The sequence below is a fragment of the Pelmatolapia mariae genome, linkage group LG4 (assembly GCF_036321145.2).
Source record: "Pelmatolapia mariae isolate MD_Pm_ZW linkage group LG4, Pm_UMD_F_2, whole genome shotgun sequence".
Taxonomy (NCBI): domain Eukaryota; kingdom Metazoa; phylum Chordata; class Actinopteri; order Cichliformes; family Cichlidae; genus Pelmatolapia; species Pelmatolapia mariae.
This window is the reverse complement of record NC_086230.1, coordinates 30064319-30088071: the sequence shown is the minus strand read 5'-3', so window position 1 is coordinate 30088071 and position 23753 is coordinate 30064319. Positions and strand designations below refer to the sequence as shown.

The 23753-nt window shown below is 39.7% G+C and overlaps 1 protein-coding gene across 1 annotated transcript; it reads left to right on the top strand.

Annotated features, from left to right (window-relative positions):
- Positions 1-21344: 21344 nt before the first annotated feature.
- LOC134625584 (cytochrome c oxidase subunit 6A, mitochondrial) lies at positions 21345-22666 on the top strand. Its single transcript, XM_063470831.1, has 4 exons — positions 21345-21457; positions 21814-21880; positions 22130-22272; positions 22373-22666. The coding sequence occupies exons 2-4, from the start codon at positions 21814-21816 to the stop codon at positions 22460-22462; spliced, it is 300 nt and encodes a 99-aa protein (XP_063326901.1). The 5' UTR covers positions 21345-21457; the 3' UTR covers positions 22463-22666.
- The last annotated feature ends 1087 nt before the right edge of the window (positions 22667-23753 follow it).

Sequence of the window (23753 nt, the reverse complement as noted above, 5' to 3'; positions counted from 1 at the left end):
TTACCAAGAACAATGCAAATCTCTTACTAGAATGCACATTAGCATAAAAAAAAATAGGCTATAGCCACACTGGTTTCAGTTTTGTGTCGTGCTAAACGATCATAAATTAGGTGTAACTATAATTGGAAAACACTTACAGAAATAGCAATGCACAAAGAGACTTCCTGTGATATTATCAGCTACTTACATCACTATATTCTGTTGTTGTTGCAGCAGCTTCTGGATTTGAACATGGAAACTAAAATCTAATTAATGATCAGTGCTCTCACCAGTGATTTAAGTCTTAAATTTCCCTCAGTGCAATGCCCAGATTGACTATTTTTAGTATCACTGGCAACTGCAGCCCAAGAGAACTAAGCTACTAAGATAACAAACAGCTGCTTACTATGGCTCAAGCGGTGTGCACTGCATGTGTTTTGACTTTCCTACAAAATGCAAAGATGTCCAAACAGACCTGAAGGTGCATCCGAGCTGAAAGCCAAAATCACAAACCTTCACCAAACCGAGGTTAGAAGTCATGATTCAAGGTTTTCCAAGGTGATTGCTCCACTCCCCTGCAGCATAACGCATGCACTATTTAGGTGTAACTTGGGTGAAAACAGCTCTGTCGCTAGTTTTTCAGCATGAATTGGACATTTGGTCACATTAGAAGAGGGAAAACCTTTCAAATCCAACTTTTGAAACAAGTAAAAAGTGCTTCTTTTGTTTGGCTAGTTCAACTTTTTTAAGCCAAAAAATTTGAACTTGGATTTTGGCAGAACTATACTGCCAATTAGAGTCACTAGTTTAAAAGACTGACTTGGTAAAGTGTTTTGTTTGATTAGTACAGCAAAAGTCTCAAGGGCCAACTAGTGGAGGAAACTAAAGTCTGTTTAAAAGGAAGCCTTCCATAGACATCACACAAACAACAATCTGAAAGCCAGTCTCAGAAATATGAAATTGTTTCTCAAAAATCTCGAGAACGGACCACAGAAATGGCAGATGTGACAGACAGACAGATATGAATCAAAAAAGACATTGATGGTGAAAAAGCTTTGCTCTTACTTGGAGTCTGGGCATTCCTCCCAGTCTGCCCTGGGATAGGGAGGGCTTTTGGCTTTTTGACATCATGTTCAGTTTGGGAATTCTGTTTAGCACTCTGACCATCTCCAATAAAGCCTGGAGCTTCCTGTCCATCTGCTCTATTAGAGGCAATGCCTACACTAAGGGTTCCACTAGTACCTGGGATCACTGCTCCATAGCGCCTTCCTCCTTTTGCTGGAAGGTTTGCAGTACTATATCTGCCATCTTGTACCGTAACAGTCCCACGGATTCTGATTCCATTTGCGTTTTCAGCTAAAAGTCCTTTGACGCGCTGCCTATCTGCCACAGCAGAGAAATAATCTCTTATTCTCTGATCCAGTGGAGTAGTGTAAATACGTCTTCTTACATCCTCAGCTTCTGAAAAAGGTAGTCGAGAGGTTTTGTCTTTTTCTTTTTGTGACATCGTGTTACCAAGATGTCTGAGTTCTTCACCAACATGCGGCTGAGGCACTGAACTTTGACCCTTTTGAATTCCTGAACCTAAGCGATTGTTTTCTAGTACATCAGACAAATTAATAGGGGATCCACAGTTTTCCACTCGCTGATTTTCACGTTTGGATGAATCATAGTCTCGGGCACTCTGAGATGTATAAGAACCCAGACTTTGGATGTTGTCTTTATCAACAGGCAGTTGTCTTCTCGGACCTCCAGCTCCCAAAATGGCTTCATGATCTGGGGCCACCTTTCTTTTGGGTATTGCAGGGTGGTTACTTTGTCCTTGATCAGTAGGTGTTGTGTGTCCAAGACTTGATGATTGGACTGTTGAATCAAAGCTTTTGACCTCCTTTCCTGCATGTAGTTCAGGAGTGGTGGGGCCGAGTGCACTGCTCTTCCTCATGTCAGGTATTTCAGGTGCGTGCATTCGGCCCTGCTTTCCAAACGAGTCAAGACCTCTGATTTTTTCTCGTTTAAGATCTTGAACAGCTTGACCCTGACTGGCCATCTCAGGTCCAACCAAATGTTCTGCAGACACACCTGGCAGAGAGATATCAGCATGCATTCACAACTTCATCTCACCTCAGAGACAACAGTGTTTCTTTGAGGTCCAGCAGCACACTGTAGCAGCAAACCTCAAGCCTTTCTTTGAAGTTTGTAATATAAATCGGAGCATCCACAGAAAAATCATAGCTTAAATTGAGGTAATTCAGAACCAAACCAAGGATAGAATCAGTGGGAACTCAGACAGACTTACACATTCATTTAGAGTAATGACACCAGCACTTAAAACGTGACATGACAACACATTGTTTCCATCACAAATTGTTGAAATGTCAAAAAACACACCAGCATTCACGCACAAGGCAAAAGGATATAATGACTCGAGCAACATCTGTGTATGACACACAACAACATAGCTAAGTGGGCATGAAAGCAGAAGCCTGCAGTCTACAGCAAAAGCAACTGTAACAAAGCAAATTTCCCACGTGTGGGACTAATAAAGGTTACCTTATCTTACCTTATCTTAACTGAAATGTTTCTGATTCTTAAAGTGAGGTTTTACTCATAATATGTGTTTAAACTACAGGCATATTTACATTTACTATGAGCCAGAACCAGAGTCACCAAACAGTTTTAAAACATGTCTCAAAGTCAAAAAACAAATAAAGTATGAGTGTGAGTCATTTCTTATTTTGCCTTTAAATAATGTGTGTGCAGCATAAGGAATAATAAGTAGCCTACAGGTGGGGGCTGGGGTGGTGGAGGGGAAGGAAGCCAATGTGGAAGTGTCTTAAAATTGCATTCTTTCTAATACCTCGCTGGCAGTGATGCTTCTGGTTGAATAAAAGCTTAGGGTTACAAAAAAGTCTATGGGAAAATGGCCCTCACTCATTTGCTCCCTTGCTGACTAAAACATGTATTTTAATTAGTAAATTCTTGCTGTTCCAACAACCACAAACGGGGACAAGTCATTGGCTAACAACATGTCAGCCACAAGTTATCAGCCAATGAGCATGGGGTGATCTCAGTCAGAGCTTTCTCATGACATCTGGTTTCGAAACACTAGGCTGAAAGAGCCAGGAAGTCATGCAGCATGCAGTCGAGACAAAACACCGATAGACACGATGAACTGTGCACACAAAATAAAACAGACCAGCTTCAGATGATAGTAAAATAGATACAGATGATCTGTTTTCATGCACATAAAGACATTAAATCAAAATCAATAGCAGTGAATCACAAGTCAGCAAAGATGAAGACAGACCGATTACACAGAAACACCACAGATTTTACACCTGCACGGGTGAAACCCATAAAGCAGATGTCACTGATAACAGCAGCATCGTAGGCCAGTGTATTACAGAGTTTTGGAGGGGTTTTTTTTGCAAAGACACAATCTCTGCAAAGTGCTTGTGTCAAAGATGTGGGTGTATTATTATTGTACTGTATAATGTATTAAGACAGCTTCTGAGAAACAATCTCTGCTGATCAGCTTGATAAGGCTGATGTTTATGCATGCCTCTGCATCAAGTCTGGCAACAGGCCTAAAACAGTTCAAAGCGAAAAGAACGGGACATCACATGAAACATAGTTCATCACTTACCTGGTCGTGCTCCAGGATAGCTAATGCCCCCTAAAGATCCATATCCTGGCAAGGAAACAAAAACAACTCATCTTTAAATAAATCAGCACTGGGGTTACGTCACTGACATCCTGGGTTTCTCTCAGTACTACAAGGACACATAATCCATTAGCTGAGATGCATTCTGCCCCATATACCATGTTCACTGACAGATTGACAGGGTCCAACTTATTGTGTTTATTAAACCAATTTCTTTACTCTCATTTGTGCATACAGCACAAGGAAACAAAAGTGTTTACCTGGAAGTGTTCCCAAGCCAGCACCATAAGCTGAAAAGTCACAAAAACAGTTAATATTTCTTTACAAGGATCCCTGCAGCTGCTATCCAACCGTTTGTTAGATTCATCCTTATCCTTGCTGTGTAATATCTGTAAAAGGTGTGACATGAGTTGTAGCAGTTCAACCTTTCACAAAACTGGTTGCATCTTAGCCTTCTTGGTTTTCTTCCAGGATTTGCATGCAATACAGGCTGCCAAGATTTCTGCTGCTAGGTGTGAGCGCAACTAAAAATAACCCCAATCTTGCACCAGACCACACTGGGAGGCTTAAAGCCCTTAAGAACACGGCTTAATATCTTAAGTACTGAGAAAATAATTGGTTGCATTGTTAATATGATAATTATGATGAATCATAAGAGTAAAAAAAAATATTAAGCTAATTTGCAAATCAGAACAGTGAGGGTAAAGTTTCAACAACCTTGACATATGTAACACACGTAAACAGCACACATAGTTATTTATTTCAACTAATAAATAACGACCGAAAACAAAAACACAAAGTAAAGTGAATGGCTCCCTAAAGAAGAAGATGTATAAATAGGGCCTATTAAGTCTTTCTTTATATATCAGTCTTACCACGTTTTCCTCCCTGGCCCAATCCCAGTCCCAGTCCGTTTGTGAGCCCAGCCCCCAGCCCCATTCCTGGGCCCAGGCTGGCACCTAAAGTCACAGGGAAAATTTATCATACATTTTTAATAAACTTTTATTTAATTCATGAACTAGACTGACCACATCCAAGAGAAAACAATGAAAAAGTATGCTGTTAGGGTTTGAGTGTGTACCATAGGCTCCCTGGTTTCCATATCCACCTGGCTTCAGACCTGCTCTTCCTCCTAATCCAAGAGATCTGTAACCTCCTGAGGGCACAATGAAAATAATACATATACAGAATATAGTTAACCTTTAGGCTTTTTTTTAAGCCAGGTGTGTCAACAGAATCTTTCTGTGCATAGTAAATCCAAAATAATATCATAGTCAAAAACATTTCTAAAACCTGTGTGATCCCCTTTAAATAGGAGAAATTGTTTTTGCAGGTTTAATTTGCTCACCAACACCAAGCTGGGCTGCAGGATAATGTCCAACTGAAATATTTTACAAAGTAAAAGTTTAAATATCTCCTCTGTATAGTTAAAGAGACATAAGAGGCAGAAAATCAAGCAGATTAAACCTACTTCCAGTCTTCATTGCTTTGCTGCCATATCGGCTACCCAGTGCTCCAAGGGCACCAGTAACTGAGAGGAAACAGAAAAATTATTTTACACTTTGCTTTTTTAAAATATTACTTTAGCTATTACATTTTTGACCAAAATAATTGTCATTAAGATTTTTACCATAGTTTAGCAGCCCTAGTCACTCATAGAGTTAATGCCCATCGAAGGAATAGACTACAATATGTACATTTGTGCATCCAAAGACACAAATCAGCCAAAACATTGCTAATGTATGCTGTATGAAAGACTTACCCCCAGGTTTCACGCCGCCGATTCCCACACCTCAATAAAACAAAACACAAAAAGACACAAAACCGGGAAACAGTTAAAGGCACATACGAAAATTTCAGAGTTTAACCCTCTGGCGTCCAGGGTATAATTGGCTGTTTTTGACTACTTTTGATTTTACCTCTGTATTTCACCTTTAAAAACTGTTTATCTTGCCTTGTTTGGTATCATTATTTTCAGCACAACCTCAAATATCTGATCAAAAAATATCAGTTATTTTTTAATTTTGGCATACTATATTAGCACAATTGATCTAAATCCAGACAAAAAATTCAAATTCTGAGTAGAAAAAAGTTATATTTTTTACTGTAAAACCCACAAACATGTTTAACGAATCATTTTCATAACTTGAAATGCAAATAGAAATTGTACATTTCTAAAAACTATAATTTATAATTAAATTATAAAAAGTTATATGGTATTATTTACCTGCATTTAGTGATTTACCTAAATGCAGCCAAGGCCTCAGGCGTTTTTATATAACCATTTAAATCTATTTACAGAACAATCAGGTGTGCTGCATCAAATAAGAAGGCACACAAATTATTTGTGCCAGTCCAAAAAAAATAGTCTGTGTTCAGTATAAGACAGAAAGAATACCACAGGCCTAAACCCTGCAGGTCAGATAACAGGAGGTGTATCAGTCCAGTTTTCCATGTGGGGACAGCGTTTACACTGGAATCTGCCTTTGGTGGCTTTTTTGGACCAAATGTGACATTCACTATTATAAATGACACACAAAACAAACCAATTACTACACAACACACTAACTACAGCCTCCAAACACGCTAAACATCACTAATGTCTTTCGCTCACCCGTCACGGGTGTCACTCCCAAAACTTCCTCTTCTCCCTAAACAACCAAGTGCACATGTTGCCATATCATTTTTTTGATTGGCTGACATGGTAAACTTTAACACCAATAGGGAAGGGGAGATTTTTCTTTTTCTTTTTTCACTAGCAAGCGGAGAGTGTTTGCTAGCGCTGTCTGTAGAAAACGCCGTTTTTACCGTTCTTCCCGCTGTAAACACCACTGTCTTGTTCAGAAAAAAACATCGCGTGTATTTTTTATCATAACTCTGGTTTTACGTGGCCCATCGACACAATTCAAAAACTGGTATATAGTTTGAAGTCCGCACTTTCGATCCAAGTTGAAATGGAAACTCTGAGTCCCTGCATCTTGTAGCTGTGTCGTCTTAAATCGGTCATGTGATTTTGACGCGCCGGCGCGTCCGTCGACCCCAGAGGGTTAAGGAAACAGTGTATTTAGCCTGTTATTGTTGGTCTAAATGGATAGTTTCCCCCTTTGTAACAGAGCTGTATCAATTATTTATAACTCGTCCAACACATAGGGGCGTGGCTTCCACCGATGGGCCTTAGTGCTGCTAATTTGAGTCACTGAACTCCATCATGTTTACACTGTTGGTGCCTTTTGCAGCATTTTTAATTGATTTATCTGACAAATATTATGACCTGCGCTGTGGTACAGACCCTCCAAGAAATTTTGACAATTTTTTGCAAGTTTTGACAATTTTTTTGTGCTAAATTATTATTGGTCTGTGGTTTAGCACTAATTAGCATATAAAATGTGTCCGTGCATTGCAGCGATACTGATGATTTAAGACATTTGGAGTTCAAAATCACAGAATGATGTCACAGTGGCTGTCCATCTTTTATATACAGTCTGTGATTTTTATTTTATTTTTTTTTTAAACATTAATTAAACATTGAAATAACTTAAAAACAATTTGAAAATGTATAAATACCTCTGGCTGGAAGCACTCTCCCCCAGGAAACACTTTGAGGTTTAACCCCTGAAACATTAAAAAAATGTGAACAGTTTTTCACAGTCACCATGGTTACAGCCTATCAAACACCAAACAGTGTAATGATAACAATACTGTTGTGTTGTGTTAGTTAATGAATCTGTGATTTATAATTAATTATACTTATATTTGTAATCAATCTAACTTATAATAAAAGTGAGTGAAGATGGTGAGAGTCTGTACAAAAAACAAACAAAAAGAACAACTACAAAATGTTTTATCGACAGGATATGAATATTTCACCTACAAATATCACGATATCGATTGGGATATTTTCGCCTCGCTATTTTCACTTTATGCAACTGATTAAAAAATGCAGATAAGGAAAATATGATATGCATAACTGTGAAATACAGTGTAAAGAAGTGATGCGCATTTAGGAAACGTTAACATATTTGTTTCACAGATTTACTGCATGAACTTTTTTTAAAGGACATTAGAGGTCCTTCAACAAAAGCATTATTTGTTTTTTTTTTTTATCTAAATTTTTAATTTTATGCCAACACTATCACTATGTAGGAGACTCAAAAGATGACCTTAAAACTGGGAATTACAGTTTAGATGTCAGTTGAGGATTACATCAGTAGTGGAACCTGATTGGACTAAAGGTGCGAGACAGACAGATATCCACTGATGGGACCAGAGCATGAGATAAAATACAGCGCCAGTGTGGAGCCTGTTAGTTCTTCTCACAGTTGGATGTGACATTTTGCCTGCTTATGCCACCTTTTCATTGCATCCTTTGAATCAGTGAAATTAGATCGTATAAGCCAAAGCAACTTGGCGGTGACTCTGCTGTTGGAGCCCAGAGTCCATACAGTCCTCCCCTCAGTCTCACAGAGATGAGATTTAACAAGTGAGTGAGAGGGACTCACTAAAGATGCTGATTCATCAGGACCAAAATATGATATGATCTTTGATCTAATTCATTTGTCATCTAAAGATACAATTAATCTTGACGCTAGACAAAATGAATTCAATTTTGACTAAATAAAAATGCATTTTTGTGCAGCATTTCTTTAGATCATGTTAAATATCAACATAAATTATTTTTCTTCCAACTAAATTTAGTAACTTCTTTACATTAAGTTGGATTATGCCAGTTAGACTTATATTAATCTTTGTGCAATTCCTATAAGTAATGTTTTTTGAAGCAGCAAACACAATAATTAAAACATAAATGAATACTTTTGGCCAAGAAAAATAGTTCATAAAACTTTAGCCTTTGTCCCTTGAGTTTCTTACCGCCTTGCAGAGTTTGCTGAGCCAACCAGAGAACCAGCGAAGTCTGGAGCAGAGCTCGAGCCAGCATGATGGAGGAGGCACTGTGCAAAAACCAGCAGCACTTAAAGAGAAGAAAGAAATGTACAGAAAGACAAATACAAGTCTAGTACTTAAAGCACCGCAGCCTCTTTTATATGCTTTTATACACTCCCACTGGCCAGTCCTGCCCTCTGAAAGCACACATCAGTCTGAATGGGCAAAGCCAAAGGCCCATTTCGCTCCATTTCCTTTAGGTGAGAATGTAGACACACACACACACACACACACACACACACACACACACACACACACACACACACAAACACACACACACACACAAATTCACGACCATTTTAATGAGTGATAATCAAATCTTCTACTGTTTTCACTGTTAACACATATAAGGAGCCGAAGATTCAGTGATCTCTTATACATTCACACTTATAATGCAAAGTGTAATGAAATGCAATGTGGTGCAATGCTAAAAGCTTGTTGTCATAGTCTTTGTAAATATTCATGGCTCTACTCTTATTATCCTACTTTTTTTTTTTCTATTTTGTGGGGCTGAATATTGATTTTTGGATGTTTGGTATCCTTAGTTATTGTTTTGCCATTGCTATTTTTTCTGTGTTCCCTTGTGTCTGTATCTAAGTTTGTCCCTCTTTCAGTTGACTTAATATTTCACTTTGAAGCTTAGATGCTCACGTGGTTTTTGAGGGTTTTACTTCCCTCGTTTGTTCTTTAGACACTTTATTTAGTGTCTGATTAAGTCCACTGGTTCTTTATTACCCCTCCCCTTCTTCTGTGTCTTGTGTAGTCCTTGTTTTCTCCTGCTGGCTCTCTGCGTTTCTGGATTTTTCCTATTTGCCCTTTAGAGATGTTTTTCCTGCCAACATGGCAGTTACCTTTTTTTGTCTGTGTTTGTTTGTTTGTTTTTCTGTTGAACACCCTGAATAATATGAAAAATATGCAAATATGTAATGTACAAGACAGGAACTATATGCCAAGGCAAGCTAAAGATGCTGTACAAAGCAGAGTGGACAGAATTTGGCTCACTGAGCTGACAGGGGGTAAAGAAGAGCTTTGTTCTGTGTCTGTTGGCAATTCCCTGAACACATAGACTGTCATGGTTCTGCTTTCTTTATTGACATTTCTTGTGTTTCCAAATATCTCACGTATTTAAATACAGGCTGTCTACTCCAGTGTCCATTCTATGTATAGTCTGTCTATCTGTGTACTCTATATTTTATTTATTTTTATATTAAGCCTTTATTTTGCATCTCCGGTTTTATCATATCAGCCTTTAAAATCTACTTTTTGTTTTTAACCTGCCACTTTGTCCTTCATGTCGATCCTCTTTCCCAAATCCAGGATAACGAGGCTGCAGTCTATTGGTCCAGGGCAGTGGGATGCTTCATAATCTCACTATCTCCGGTTCTCCACCTTCTCCACCGATCTCTTGGGATCTAAGGTCCAGCAAACCGTCTCCCAAACCAGCTGCTGAGGCTTTTTTTTTTTTTTTTTACAAATTTGGATGCTTTTCAAAACAGCTCAGACAAAAGGCCACTGAAAAGCACACAACAGTGTTTTCTCCATACCGACTCTCTTCAGTTCGAGGAACAGCTATGAAAAAAGCTGATGACACACACACAAACTCAATTTCTGTCCTCACTAATGCAAATACAGCACCCATGCCCTGGAAAACATTTATATATGAAAGTGAAGACAGATGATTTGCAGATAATTATGACACATCTGAACTCCTTTTCCACATAAACCAAATACTGTTTAACAGCAGGCTGGTTTTTCCTGCTTTTTGTTAGTAGAACAAATACTACACCTCCTAAACAGAGGGGGGAAAGGAGTATACAAAAAGAATCTGTTCATATAAATTCAAATATCCCGGTTAAAAAAGGAACTTGGAAATTGCAGACTTAATATATGACGACATTATTATATTTGCATGCACAAGGTACTGCTGTGTCTCCAGCAGTCTCAAACCTCAATTAAAATGTAATTTTAAGAACTTTTCTACAGGGGAGCATTGTAATCTCTTAAAACAGGCTGTCAGCTGCCATCTCTGGGACAACATAGACAGCAGTGTGTGCCACTACAGTCTGTTGAGACTGGGCACAAGAAGCATTAACCCATGGCAATATCGACGCCAAGCTCAGGATCATATAGAGTGTGTGAGGTCCTGTGCATGAAAGCCATTTTTTTAATGTAATGTTTAAGTTTATGTCTTAACCTGAGGCACGGCAGCGCTCGATGCAAACGTCTGACTGGAACGAAGAACCACATGCGATGTTTTTGCTTTTAAAGACGCCACAGAAGGAAAACTGAAGTCACACGTGCAGACCACCACATCGTCTCCCCTGGTGGTACCGAGCGTAAGACAATAACAGAAGCCACGTCTGACTCATTACTCGTTCACCCGTGATTCACCTCCAAATATTTATCTGTCTACACATTTGAGAGGTGCCTTTAAAACAATGCATTTATAAGGAGTGTGCGAGTTTATCACGAGGAGAAGTCAAAGCTCTGAAAAGAAGAGCGGGTGGTATGAAGCGTGTTGGCTCATTAACCGAGAGAAGAGTAATATAACTTCAGTTCGGAGAGACACATCTGGACGGTGTGTTCAGTGTGGTCTGTAAAACACTGTGTACCCCAGTATATACATATAATGTGCCATGTGTTGCCCTCATGTGTCCTTTAAGAAGAAAAGAGGAGAGCACGAGTGACCTGTACAATTGAATTTTTAACAGTTGCCACTTTGGTTAAGAGTTGAATTGAGGACTCATTTTATCTGATTTACCTCCTCTTAATCCTGGTAGATCAGCTGATATCCTATTACGCACCCATTAGGCAAATCCCACACAGGGAGTATTATATAAGTTACTTTAGCCCACCTATTTTGCTGATGCACCTGCAAGCTGCTTTGCAACCTCCTCTCTACATTAATCCCCCTTTGCATACTCAGTCTGAGTTATAGGCGTGTTACAGTTTCGGCACATCTGCTAGGATCCCCTCTGGTCCGAGTGATGCAGCTTTCATCATCAGACACTGAGCGTAAGGTTCCATGCAGACATCCACAGAGATGTTACTTTACAACGCAGCAACTAAGCCCTTCAGCCGGACTTTAAGCAGACTTCAAAGACTTATAACAGGAATGACTCGTCCATGGTGTCTGCAGCTGATCATGTTTGTGTCCACAACAGGAAATAAAAATCGCTTTAATCAGTGTCGTGTTTGATGTCATCGATGCCTGCTCCGTAACTGTTGTGGCCAAAGTCTTAATTCTGGTCTCCATTTCACTATTTGTTGCAATTAAAATGCACATATGACACATTCTTGCCAATAAGAAGCAGTCAGGAAGCATTTAGAAAGAGTCACGGCTCCATTTTCATTTAAAATAAACAACTGGTTCAAAATCTCTGCACACCTGAATGAACAACAGATGCATAGGAGAGAGAAAGAATTTTTACAAACTTACTTACCACTTTTTTTTAATAAGTCACAATGCTTTTAACTGACCGTCATCAGGTACAAAACGATGTATTGTATGCATTTTATATGGCTTCTAATACATCGTTTTGTACCTGATGAAGGTCAGTTGAACTGAAATGTTCTGATTCAATAAAATAGTGGTAAGCGAGACGCTTAAAAAAAACAAAAATGCTCAACAGGAACTGTGAAACCAAACTTAAGCATTAACAAAGACTTGGATACAATGTAACGAGGGCACATGGACAGAGAAAAACACCTGAGTATGTTTAAAGTCACCTTTGATATTAAGTTTTCCAATTGCAGCCAATAAGATGATCAACTTGGTGGTCTCGTGTAAATACAAACGCATGGAATTACTTATCATTCCTCCTAAAGTCGGTATCTGTCATAAGAAAGGAACAGTTTTGTCTTAGTGAAGTAAACCTTCACCCTGGAAAAACAATCATTGTTTACTCTTTGTAGACTTTCACTGTGGCAGTTTGGAACAGAACTGTTTATTGGAGGTTTTATGCTCGTCTTCATCCAGCTTGTGAAGCACTGTGGGCCACCTCCAGGGGGGCTTAATATTAGTGTTCAGCTCCATGTAGCATAAAGAGAAGAACACAAAGACCTGCCGAGTGACTGTACTGGTGCTGGTTTTTAGGGAAGGTGTTTCAGCTAAAAGTTTGGTCAGTGCTTGTGGAGGGCTGAAACCTCTCACAATTTTTTTGTGTGTGTCTTTTGAAGACGTTACATATACCAACAGTATTTAATCAGGGAGTCTATCATGAAATACAGCTCCCAGAATTTTTCAAAATAACTGTTTGTGAAAGAAAGCTGTGAACATTTCTGGAAACCTGATGATATATCAGTTTAGGAACTGTTTTTGTTTGACAATGTTAAATGAAACTTGAATATATGGAATGAAACGTATGTATTATGTAGACAAGAACCTTGAAAATCAGAATATATTAATAGATATTTGTAATAGTGAATTGAGTTTTGGGGATTAACTGGAAAACCTTCTCAGGAGCTGGTTAGATGCCAAACAGTACAAACAGTTTGCAGGCTATATTGCATCACCATAAGGATCCTAGTTTCATTATTGGCATGCTTTAGTTCCAGATATGTATCTTGGTTATATTCAACGTAACCACGAGCAAAAGAACGTTTTTACATGGCTCTGTGCAGTCCATTGAAAAACTGAGTGCAACCCATAATTCAGTAGCTTGTAGAACAAACTTTATCAGTGATACTTTAGTAATTGTTCACTGTATGACTTCATCAGTCTCTCAGATGGATGTGGAGGAATTTTTGCCCACTCTTCTTTACAATGTTGCTTAGTTCATTGAGGTTTACAGGCAGTTATTTTTGCCTTGGCCATTGTTGCACCTTGATTCTTGTTATAGTTCAAAAACATTCGCTTGGAGATTTTCTGCTCTGTTTAGGATCATTGTCCTGTAGTATAACCCAGTTTGGTCCAAGCTTTAGTTGATTTGAGGTACTTTTGATTATTTGCTGTGTTTCTACAAACATTTCTATACATCATAGCCAAACATCTTCAGTTTGGTCTCATCTGCATAAAGAACATTATTCCAAAAGTCTTGTGGTTTGTTCAGATGCAGCTTTGCAAACCTAAGCCGTGCTATCATCTTCTTTTTCGAGAGAAGAGGGTTTCTCCTGGCAATCCTTCTAAAACAAGCCACACTTGTTCAGGCTTTTACTCAAAGTACAGTCAGGAACTTTAACATTTAACATGCTAACTGAGGCCTTGCAGAGGCTGAAATTGAGCTCTTGGGATTTTTGCTGCTTCTATTAGCTTTGCATGGTCTGACTTTGGGGTGAATTTGCTGGAGAAAACCACTCCTGGGAAGACTGTTGCATTGTGTTACTGCACACTTGAATGCTTAATACCAGCAAAATGCCAAAGCTTCTGCTTTTACAAAGCTGCTCACACTTGCTGACTGCTACGTAGGGCTGCCCAGAGTCCTGTGAACAACTTCAGTGTTCAGTAGCATTGAACATTTCCACTTGCAGATGAAATTTAAAACAAAAACACCTTGAACAAGTCTCATAGAGTAAAACCTGAGTGGTACATAAGTGTGCGTGTTATGTCAGACTGTAGGAAAAACATCCATACAGCAGATAATAGACACACAGAACTTTCCTTCCACTCATTCTGTCCACATGGGCGCTGCTGATGTGATGGGTGTTATATGGAAGTTTCCACTGTGGAGAAACACCACTCGCGTCACTCTGAATCCCCTCCCGTCTCAGTCATGGTGGGGCAATACTGATGGTCAAATCTGGCTTCTCACGGTTTGCTCAAGTGTCTGCACCCAGTCACTCTGCAGTCCTGTCCCACTCATATTCATCCCATAAGAGAAAGGTTGAACTGTTTCCCCTCAGCAGATTAGCTCATACTAGACTCTGCTCTGGTACTTTGCACTGTAAAAGGCAACAGTATTAGGTACTGATAAAAGTTACAATTAATATATGAAAACATACTAAAATTGCATGACTCTGTATGCACTGGTTGACTCATGACAATGAGCAAGTTTCACACAAAAAAAACAAAACAAAAGCCTTGCATGTATTTTTCTATCTAAAGCCCCAAGGAGAAGACTGCACAACCAGAGATTGGGACAATACTAAACAGTGGCGACACACTGAAAGCAAGTCACCCATCCCTAAATCGGGACTCTCAAATCTGAGCCTTCAGTTTTAATTAAATGCAAGGATGCTTAGAGTTGCATTGGAAGCAACAAGAATAGAAAGGATTAGGAATGAGTACCTCAAAGAGCTAGCTCAGGCTGGACAGTTCAGGGATAAAGTAAGAGAGGTGAGACTGAGTAGGCATGGACATGTGTAGGTGAGAGATACTGGGTGCACTGGGAGAAGGATGGCAAAGATGGAGCTGCGAGGCAAGAGAGAAACAAAATGCAGATGTGATGAGAGGGAGCATGCGGGCGGTTGGAGCGACACCGAAAAATGCAAACGACAGCAAGAGATGGAAACAGATAATCCGCTGCGTTTCATTAGAATCAGAGCAACAATGAAAGATCTGCTTCAGGAGTTTTCAGACCGGAGAAGGTTTATTGAGCCATTGTCAATTTTTTAACTGTTATTTCTTTTATTTCCAGTTCACCAAGACACATTATCCTCAGTCGCAGGGGCGAACAAAAGAAAAGAAAAGAAAAGAAAAGAAAAGAAAAGAAAAGAAAAGAAAAGAAAAGAAAAGAGGCGGTTTAACAGACTTTTGTCTGTGAAGAAGCAGATGCTTTCTCTCTAGCTTTGTCACTACTGAATAAACCCAATCAATGCCAAATAAGCAAACTATGCACCTGCAGATCTCTCTTACTGTTTCACTTATAATGGACTGTATATGTACAGTACTGTGCAAAAGTTTTAGGCAGGTGTGGAAAAAATGCAGTAAACAAGGAATGCTCTTAGAAATATAAATGATTGTTTATTGGCCCCAAATGTATTCTGCAGCAGAAACAACGATCCCAACCACACAGCCAAAGTCATTAAGAACTATCTTCCGCATAAAGAAGAACAAAAAGTACTGGCAGCGATGGTACGGCCCACACAGAGCCCTGATCTCAACATCATCGAGTGTGTCTGGGAATTGCACAAAGAGACAGAAGTATGCGAGGAAGCCTACATCCACAGAAGATCTGTGGTTAATTCTCCAAGATATCTGGAACAACCTACCAGCTGAGTTCCTTCAAAAACTGTGTGTAAGTGTAGCTAGAAGAATTGATGCTGTTTTGAAAGCAAAGGGTGGTCACACCACATATTGATTTGATTTAGATTTCTCTTTTGTTCATTCACTGCATTGTGTTGATTGATGAAAACAAATGATTAACACTTCCATTTTTTAAAAGCATTCTTTGTTTACAGCATTTTTCTCGCCTCCCTAAAACTTTTGCACAGTACTGTATATGTATTTGTTCCGTTACTACTTAAGGGGCAGCACAGTGGCACCGTGGTTAGCACTGTTGCCTCACAGCAGAAGCTCTGCACCACCATCTGCTCAGAGGCTTTCTGTGTGGATTTCTCCCAATCTCTGTGTGGGTTTTCTCTGGCTACTCCAACTACATCCCACAGTCCAAAGACATGCAGTTAGTGGGGTTAGGCTAATTGGTGATTCTAAATTGCCCATAGGTGTGAATACAAGTGTGAATGGTTGCTCTTATTTCTTTGCGTTAGCCATGTGACAGTCTAGCGACATGTCCAGAGTGTACCCCGCCATATAGCATTCGGTCCATTTCCATCTCTTACTTCCTATTTTAAGTGATTATTTTTCTATACCTTCAATATAAAGATAATCAAAGGTAAAAACTGCCATTCCAAAATGATTTGTAATCCTGATTTGGTTTGCTTAATGACAGAAACCGTAGCCTTGAAGTTCTTAATTCAACAAAGCGCTTAGGTGTGAGCTGTTCTCATGTGAACGCATGTGAGACAGGCTGGCGGAGATTCTCTTCGCTTCTGTCCAACATCTCACACACTTATTGCATTGCATACAATCCACCGTTGTCTTTCTCTTGGCAGGAAATATCCACAGACTCAGCTGTGTGGGTGTTAAGGGATGTCGGGAAGGGTCGAAGCACCTGAGGTTCCTTTTTTTTAAATTTGCAGAACAGTTCGATGGATGTTTTAAACCATTTGTTCTGTAAATGCAAAACAAGTATAAGTGGAATGAGACTAATTACAAGACTATCACCTCAGGGATGTTTTCCCATATTTTTATTTACACGTGCCTCTCCGTGTTTAGTCTGCAGTGTTTCCTCTGGCTGCCTCCACACGCACTACTGAAAGGCGCTGTTCCTGAAGCTTGTGCAGAAAACCTGTTGAATCAGTTCAATCTGCGTGCAGCTGTCCTTCATCCTGCCTACAGAGAAAGGTGCTGTGTTCAATGCTGGAGAGACACTTAGCTCAGATAGTGAGAATTCAGGCACAGCGCTGCTAAGCAGGAGTAATTTTGACCGTGCTCAGTATCACAGTAGTGCAGCTTATGCTAATGGGATTATTATTTCTTTGAAGTTATCAACCTTATGATGGCACTAGAGGAAAACATAAATGAACAGCCACGTAAGCCAGTGTGATTCATAATAACGAACATCACAAAAAGCAAATTAAATCTGCCAAACTGCCACACTCCCTGGGTTTTGTGTTGTTTTTGTGATACATTTGAGATCAAAGTAAACGGACCAGCCAAGAAACTGATCTCATATTCCTTGGTGCCACCTCCATGGATCTAAAGCAGTAAAGTACAGTAGAGCTGCAGAAAAAGTGTGAAAACCGAGAGGGTTTTTTAATATGAACTAAACTCTGCCCACGTAAATAAATAACAGTTGCACAGGATGAAAAAAAATTCTTTAAAAAATATTGTAACCTTTAATTGTTTCATTGTTGCTGAAGGTTGTCTGGACCGGAACGTGGACACACACACACACACACACACACACACACACACACTGAAAGTGAACCTCAATGATTAGCAGTAAATTTGGTGTTTTCAGTCAGTGGGATAACAGTGAGGTGTGAGTGGGCACTCTTGTTCTTATTTAAAGAATCCAGATGAGAGGATGTGAACAATGACATGAACAAATATTTTTCAACTTTAGAAAAAAAGTTGTTGATCCTTATCAGGGTGGAAGATGTCACAGAACTATCATCAGTCCACAGTCAGACATATTTTGTCCTGCTCAGGAATGGCTGACCAACACAAATCATTGCAAGAGCGAGGCATCTAAAGGCGTCTCTCACACTAGTTTCATCGATAATACTGCTCTCTGCAGTTTGCTAGAGATCATAAGGACAGACGAGGCAGCTGTCTGAACATGTTTGGATGAGACCAACTAGATGTTTTTATTTTAAATATGAAGTGTACTGCAGATAAGCTCGGTTTCTATTTCTATGACACATTGTGGTGTTAGGGCATGTTTTGCGGCATCAAGGCCACAACAGCTCCTCCGAGCCGATGTGCAGAACTGAGAGACAGTTACTACAAATGCTAAACTGCAGTTTCTTTGCATAACAAAAAAGGGGATGACACCAAAAACAATGTAATATATGTAATATTTTAGTTTAATTTGTTAAATCTGATTCTCTTGCACAACTTTTGGAGCGTCTAAAGTTCTGCAACAGTAGACTCATATGAATCGTAAACTTCTATACCGAATACATTTTGTTTCGATTTGAATGCCAGTTTACAGATACTTATCAACGCAGAGCTTTGATAGGTCAGTGGGCGATTGAAATAACATCTCTTGAGGTTGACTGCAGTTTTGGCCGCTTTAACTTCAGCACAGCTGCAGCACATGCAAACCTCAGTGTGTGCAGTGAGATGGCGCCTAACCTCTGCCCAAAATAACACAAGTGCTAGACGTTCAGACAGGATGCTTGCATGTCTGGCTGACATCACCGCTGGCTCTCGCTGCTGTTTGCTCTGCAGCCTGAAGCCGTCCAAACAGAGACGACAAAGCCATTACTGAGTGTGAAAATCGCAAATTAACACTCATGGAGGGGAGAACTCAAAGTGGAGACACTACCTTTTTATGGAGATATTTTTAATGTTAAAAAAGTTTTTAAAAAATATGATTTATGACACGACACAGGTGTAAAACAGACTCAGTTAACACCATTCGGCATCCAAGCTGTGTGCAGTAAATCAACCAAAATCGATACATATGACAAAAGCAGCAGTCTAATGAACTCTAATGAAACTGCTGAACTCTCAGAGGGAGGAAGTAACCTTCAGTGCAGAAATGAAAGTGTGTAACATCACAGAGCAACAGCACAGGAGGCCTAAAGGAGCGTTTAAGGACAGTTTGCTTTTCACAGCAGCACTACCCCATCTGCTGGACAGTCTGCTCTTTTTCTGTGAACTGACTGCCAAACATCTCGCAGCAGAATAGATGCGCTTTTTCATCAAATGCTTCTAACTGTGGCCAGGAACTTTGATTTTAAACGTTATTTATCCACTCATCAAGAAGTTTATTTGAGAACTAGAGCTGACCTTTGTCATGAGGTCACAGGTAAGGTTTTCTATTACTGACTCTCTCACATGGACCCACTGTAATCACGAGTGGAAACGTGTGCCACCGCTCACGTGAGATGCTACACCAGGCTTGCAGCAGTTTGGGGATTTTGCTTTTCTTTTCAGCAAACGTGCAGTTTTATCTCAAAGTTCTCTTCATCATTAAGATCTTGTCTTGACTTCCACAGTTCGTCTTTAACTGCATTTCTTAATGACATTCTGGACGGCGGAAATTACAGAGTGAAAGCACCTTAATGTCTTTTTATAGCCTGCTTTTGAAGGCATTAATTAGCTTCATTAACAGATCCTCAATCTGAGCCTCAACTCAATGGTCGTCCTTTGTTATGGCAAGATTTGAAGACTCTGAGGATTTATTAAGCTCTGGAAGTTTCATCAGCAACTCCTAATGACAATTCTTGACCTTTAATGCTTAAGTTCTGATGAGTCAATTAAGACCTAACACATTAATGAAGGGTTTTACAAGTAGATTAGAGCCAAAATTAAACTGCATCTATGACCTGGTGTGCGTACATTTGGATGTAGGATGATATTTCTGCTGCTTCCTTGAGTCTATCAAAAAGATGCACACCTCAGTCTGAGGTACCAATATAATGACACCAAAAGACTAGAATTACATAAGTAAATAAAAGCTCCCTCTCATTTTCTTAGTCCTGCCTCTGTGGATCTGGTGCTTAGAGCCTGTTCTTGTGCTGCCATGCTCAGAGCCTCTCTGTTGCACATTAAGCAGGCCTTTTCTAACCACTGGAAGGATTTCCTTCCTGTCTGTTGATGGTACATCCCATGCATGCTTGGTCTTCCATGACAGGACCTTCTCTTATTCATCATCACTGCTGCCTGAGGCACTCTAGGAGAAGCTCATCTGCCATCTTCTTGATGTACTCCTGGATGTTTTGCGTTTTTATCCTGGACTGTGACTCTGACGCTAGCTAATCCTCCACTAATCTCCTGTTTCTAATGCTCAGAGTCTCAGGATGCTAGACTTTCCACGCATTAAGAAGAGTGTTCATGTCTTGACAGCAGTAGCATTTACAGTGCCACAGAAATTTATTTGCCTCCCTTCTGAATCTGATTTCTTAGTTTTTGCATATTTGTTTAGATGTTTCAGATCATCATCTTAGTCTAATATTAAAATTTATATTAGACTAAGATAACCCGGGTCACAAAAGAACCCAGAACATCATCTAAGGAGCTGCAAGCCTCACTTGCCTAAAGCCTCACCTGTTAAAGTCAGAGTTCAGGATTCAATAATAGGAAGGGCAATAATGGCATCCATCGGAGATTTCCAAACAGAAAACCACTGCTGACCAAAAAGAACTGAACTTATCGCGAGGTTCATAAAAAGAACTTCAGACCAACACTCAAACATGGTCGTGCAGCGTGATGGTCTCGGGCTGCTTTGCCGTTTTAGGACCTGGACGTCTGCTGTAATTGCTGGAACCATGAATTCTGCTCTTTACCAGAAAATCCTGAAGGAGAATGTAGGACAGAGTTTTGAAGCAAGCGTGGCTTTAAAAAAAAAAAAAAAATTGGAGTGGCCTAGTCAAAGTCCAGACTGATTGAGATGCTTTTGCATGACCTTAAACACACCGTTCATGTTAGAAAACCCAAACATTTGATTGCAGTTCATGCTGGCACCGGTGACACAACCAGTTATTAGGTTTAGGGGCAATTACTTTGTCACACAGAGCTAGCAGGTTTGGATGTCTTTCTTCTCTTAAAAGATTAAATCAGCATTTTAAAACCACTTTTTTAAAGAAATCAGGAAAGGGGCAAATACTTTTTCACAGCACTGTAAATACACAGATAAATTAAAATGTGTGCACCCGAGTCCTGTTTTGAAAGATGTCTGCAGATGTCAACTGATCATTAAAACCCCAAAATCACCATTGCATGCATGTGCACGATGTATGTAAACTGCTGACCACAACTGTATTTCACTTCAGTGTTCATCTCTTTAGAAAATGAGGATGTGAATATAATGCTAAGTGTAAATAAACTCCAGACTACTTTGAACCTTCGACCCACAGATGAACCGGTGTCTCTCTGACTTTCACCGCCATGCTCCGGATGAAACTAAATATGAAAGCAAACACACTGTTTATATCTAAAAAGCCTGAGCCTTTCTAATGCAGGCTGAATGTGCTCTGCAGCACCTCCTTCCTATCCTCTTCGTCATGTATATCAGCCCGCCTTTGCACTTGACCAAATATAAATGTTTCTTGGCCCGGCGACAGGCTGAAATGGGGAGGAGTCTGACAAAGAGTTCAGCTTAGGACAGACTGAAGGACAAACGGGGAGGAGAAAGAACTGGTTTGATATAAAAATAAGAGGACAATAACGAATACTGAGCACCATCTACCTGAGGAACAGTAAGTTTTTACCAGATTTTACTGTATTTTAACTGAAAAGGGGCTGTCAAAATTCTGGACATACACCAGCAGTGGTAGGCCTTTGCTCAAACCTGCTTTGTAGCTACTTTGTTTGGTACTAAAGCACATGACACATGTGGTTTAAATAACCTTATCACTGCATGTTCTTTTCAGCTGATCTTTAATTTCTTCTTAAAATTAAAATAATCAAATGTTGCTTCATTTTACTTTTTATATTGCACATAAAATTCCAATAGTCAGATTCTCTCTGCTTCTGCGTGCACTTGGGTGTAAAAAGTGCATTATTTATCTACAGCTGCTATTAAACTTTGTTTTCTCTCATTCCACCTGTTCAGATGTCGGCCGCCTTAGCCGCTCGCCGGGTGCTTGCTGCTGCGTCACATTCAGGCAAAGAAGGAGGAGGTCAGCCTGTCCTTCATAACTAAATACCATAATGGTTCAAAGCCTCCAAATTTTAAGCCTCCCCATTAGAGATCAAAACTAAGGCACATTTACTTTTTAGTTGAACATTAACTGAAATGTCTGCAGAGCTGGCAGCTATCCTTGCTCTGGCAAATAATCACAAACTGACCAATAGTGAGGCAGGTCCTGTGATTTATTCCTCGTGCTTTAACAAGTGCTTCACTTGTGTATTCCTGTTGTTTCGGACAGCAAAGACCTGGAAGATACTGACCATCGTCTTGGCCTTTCCCGGGGTTAGTGTCTGCATGGCCAATGCTTACATGAAGGCCCAGGCGCACTCACATGAACAGCTCGAATTTGTGCCATATTCTCACCTGCGTATCCGCACCAAGGTGAGTCTCTGGTTAATGTATTAATTAACAACCATTTATAACTATAAATGCTCACTCTTTCAATATCATTTTCTCCAAAATACTATATGTCCCCTTCCAGAAATTTCCCTGGGGAGATGGAAACCACAGTCTGTTCCACAACCCGCACACCAACGCTCTGCCTGACGGCTACGAGAGCTCCCATCACTGAGAGGATCGGCTCAGTTTCTCGGCTCTGTCCTGCTGCATGCTTCAAACTCCAGTCTGCAGTCTACTCGGTTTAATTAAAACGGCTGAGGGGCCAAGTAGACAGCCAGGAATAAAACCACTTTGTGCTGTATTACCATGAGTGCCAGTTCATGTTTTAAATTGGAGAAGTGCTCAATTTAATTTAATCAATACACAAAATATGTGTCTGTGTGTGGTGCTGTGATGAAAGTGTATTTACATCTCATTATTTAGACCGATGTGATTGCAGATTGCACTGAGTTTTTCCATGAGGGGTGTCAAATTTAGAAGGTTTAAAATCCAACACTTATCAGGCTTTAAATATAAAACTATTATTCTATCATACATCAGTTTTTTCCTATTGTTAAACAGTAAGTAGCATCAAGTATCATAAGTGACCTGACTCGGTGGCAGATTCCACTGTGTCATAAAAGTGCATTGTTTTCCAAAAACTATCCAGACGACTGCACTGGCACGTTGCTTCACGCCAACTCAAGCCCACATAAATTTTTTGGCAACTGTTTCCCTGACTGAAAACTTTTATGCATGACCATTTTTTAAAGACACAGCATGCTGGGTTTCCGTGAGCCTGGTCACAACAGTTAGGCTAACTTGACATTTACTAGCCTAATTGAGGTGGGTTAACTCTCCGGTGTCACCCTCCTCTCTCCAGCTGTTCTGTCTGCAGCACTGCACAATTATACAGTAGTGATAAATGTAACAGCAGGGCTGCCCCTGAAATACACGTATGGCTGGACCTCCATTGTACTGGAGCGCTGTTAAACCTACGATGCCCAACACCACCACCTAACTTAGTGCATTTATTCTAGTACAATTTTAATGTATTTGTGTTTTATTCTTCTGCTACACAGCTTTCTACTACATTATATTATAAATGCAAAATAGCATCAATTTTAAAGCTTATTTGGGGAGATTTTAAACTAGAAATTATTTTATGTTGGCTTATTGATAAAGCTATCCAGGAGTAGAAATAAAATCTTCTCCAGCTGATCTACACATTCATGAATTAATGATTATGATCGATTAATATAATGTATATGATTCTGAATGATGAGAACTTTTGGTCAGAACCAAATATCCTGATTGCCTGCAGGTCCTCAGAGTCCCACTCCACTGACAAAAAATTGCATTACCCATTTACAAAATTTTGCATAATTCAGTGTGGTAGCTAGCCTGGTGTTGCCAGGTAGATAATTTGATTAGTAGAAACCACTTTTTGAAAAACCAGAATGATTTCTCGGAGAAAAAAAAAT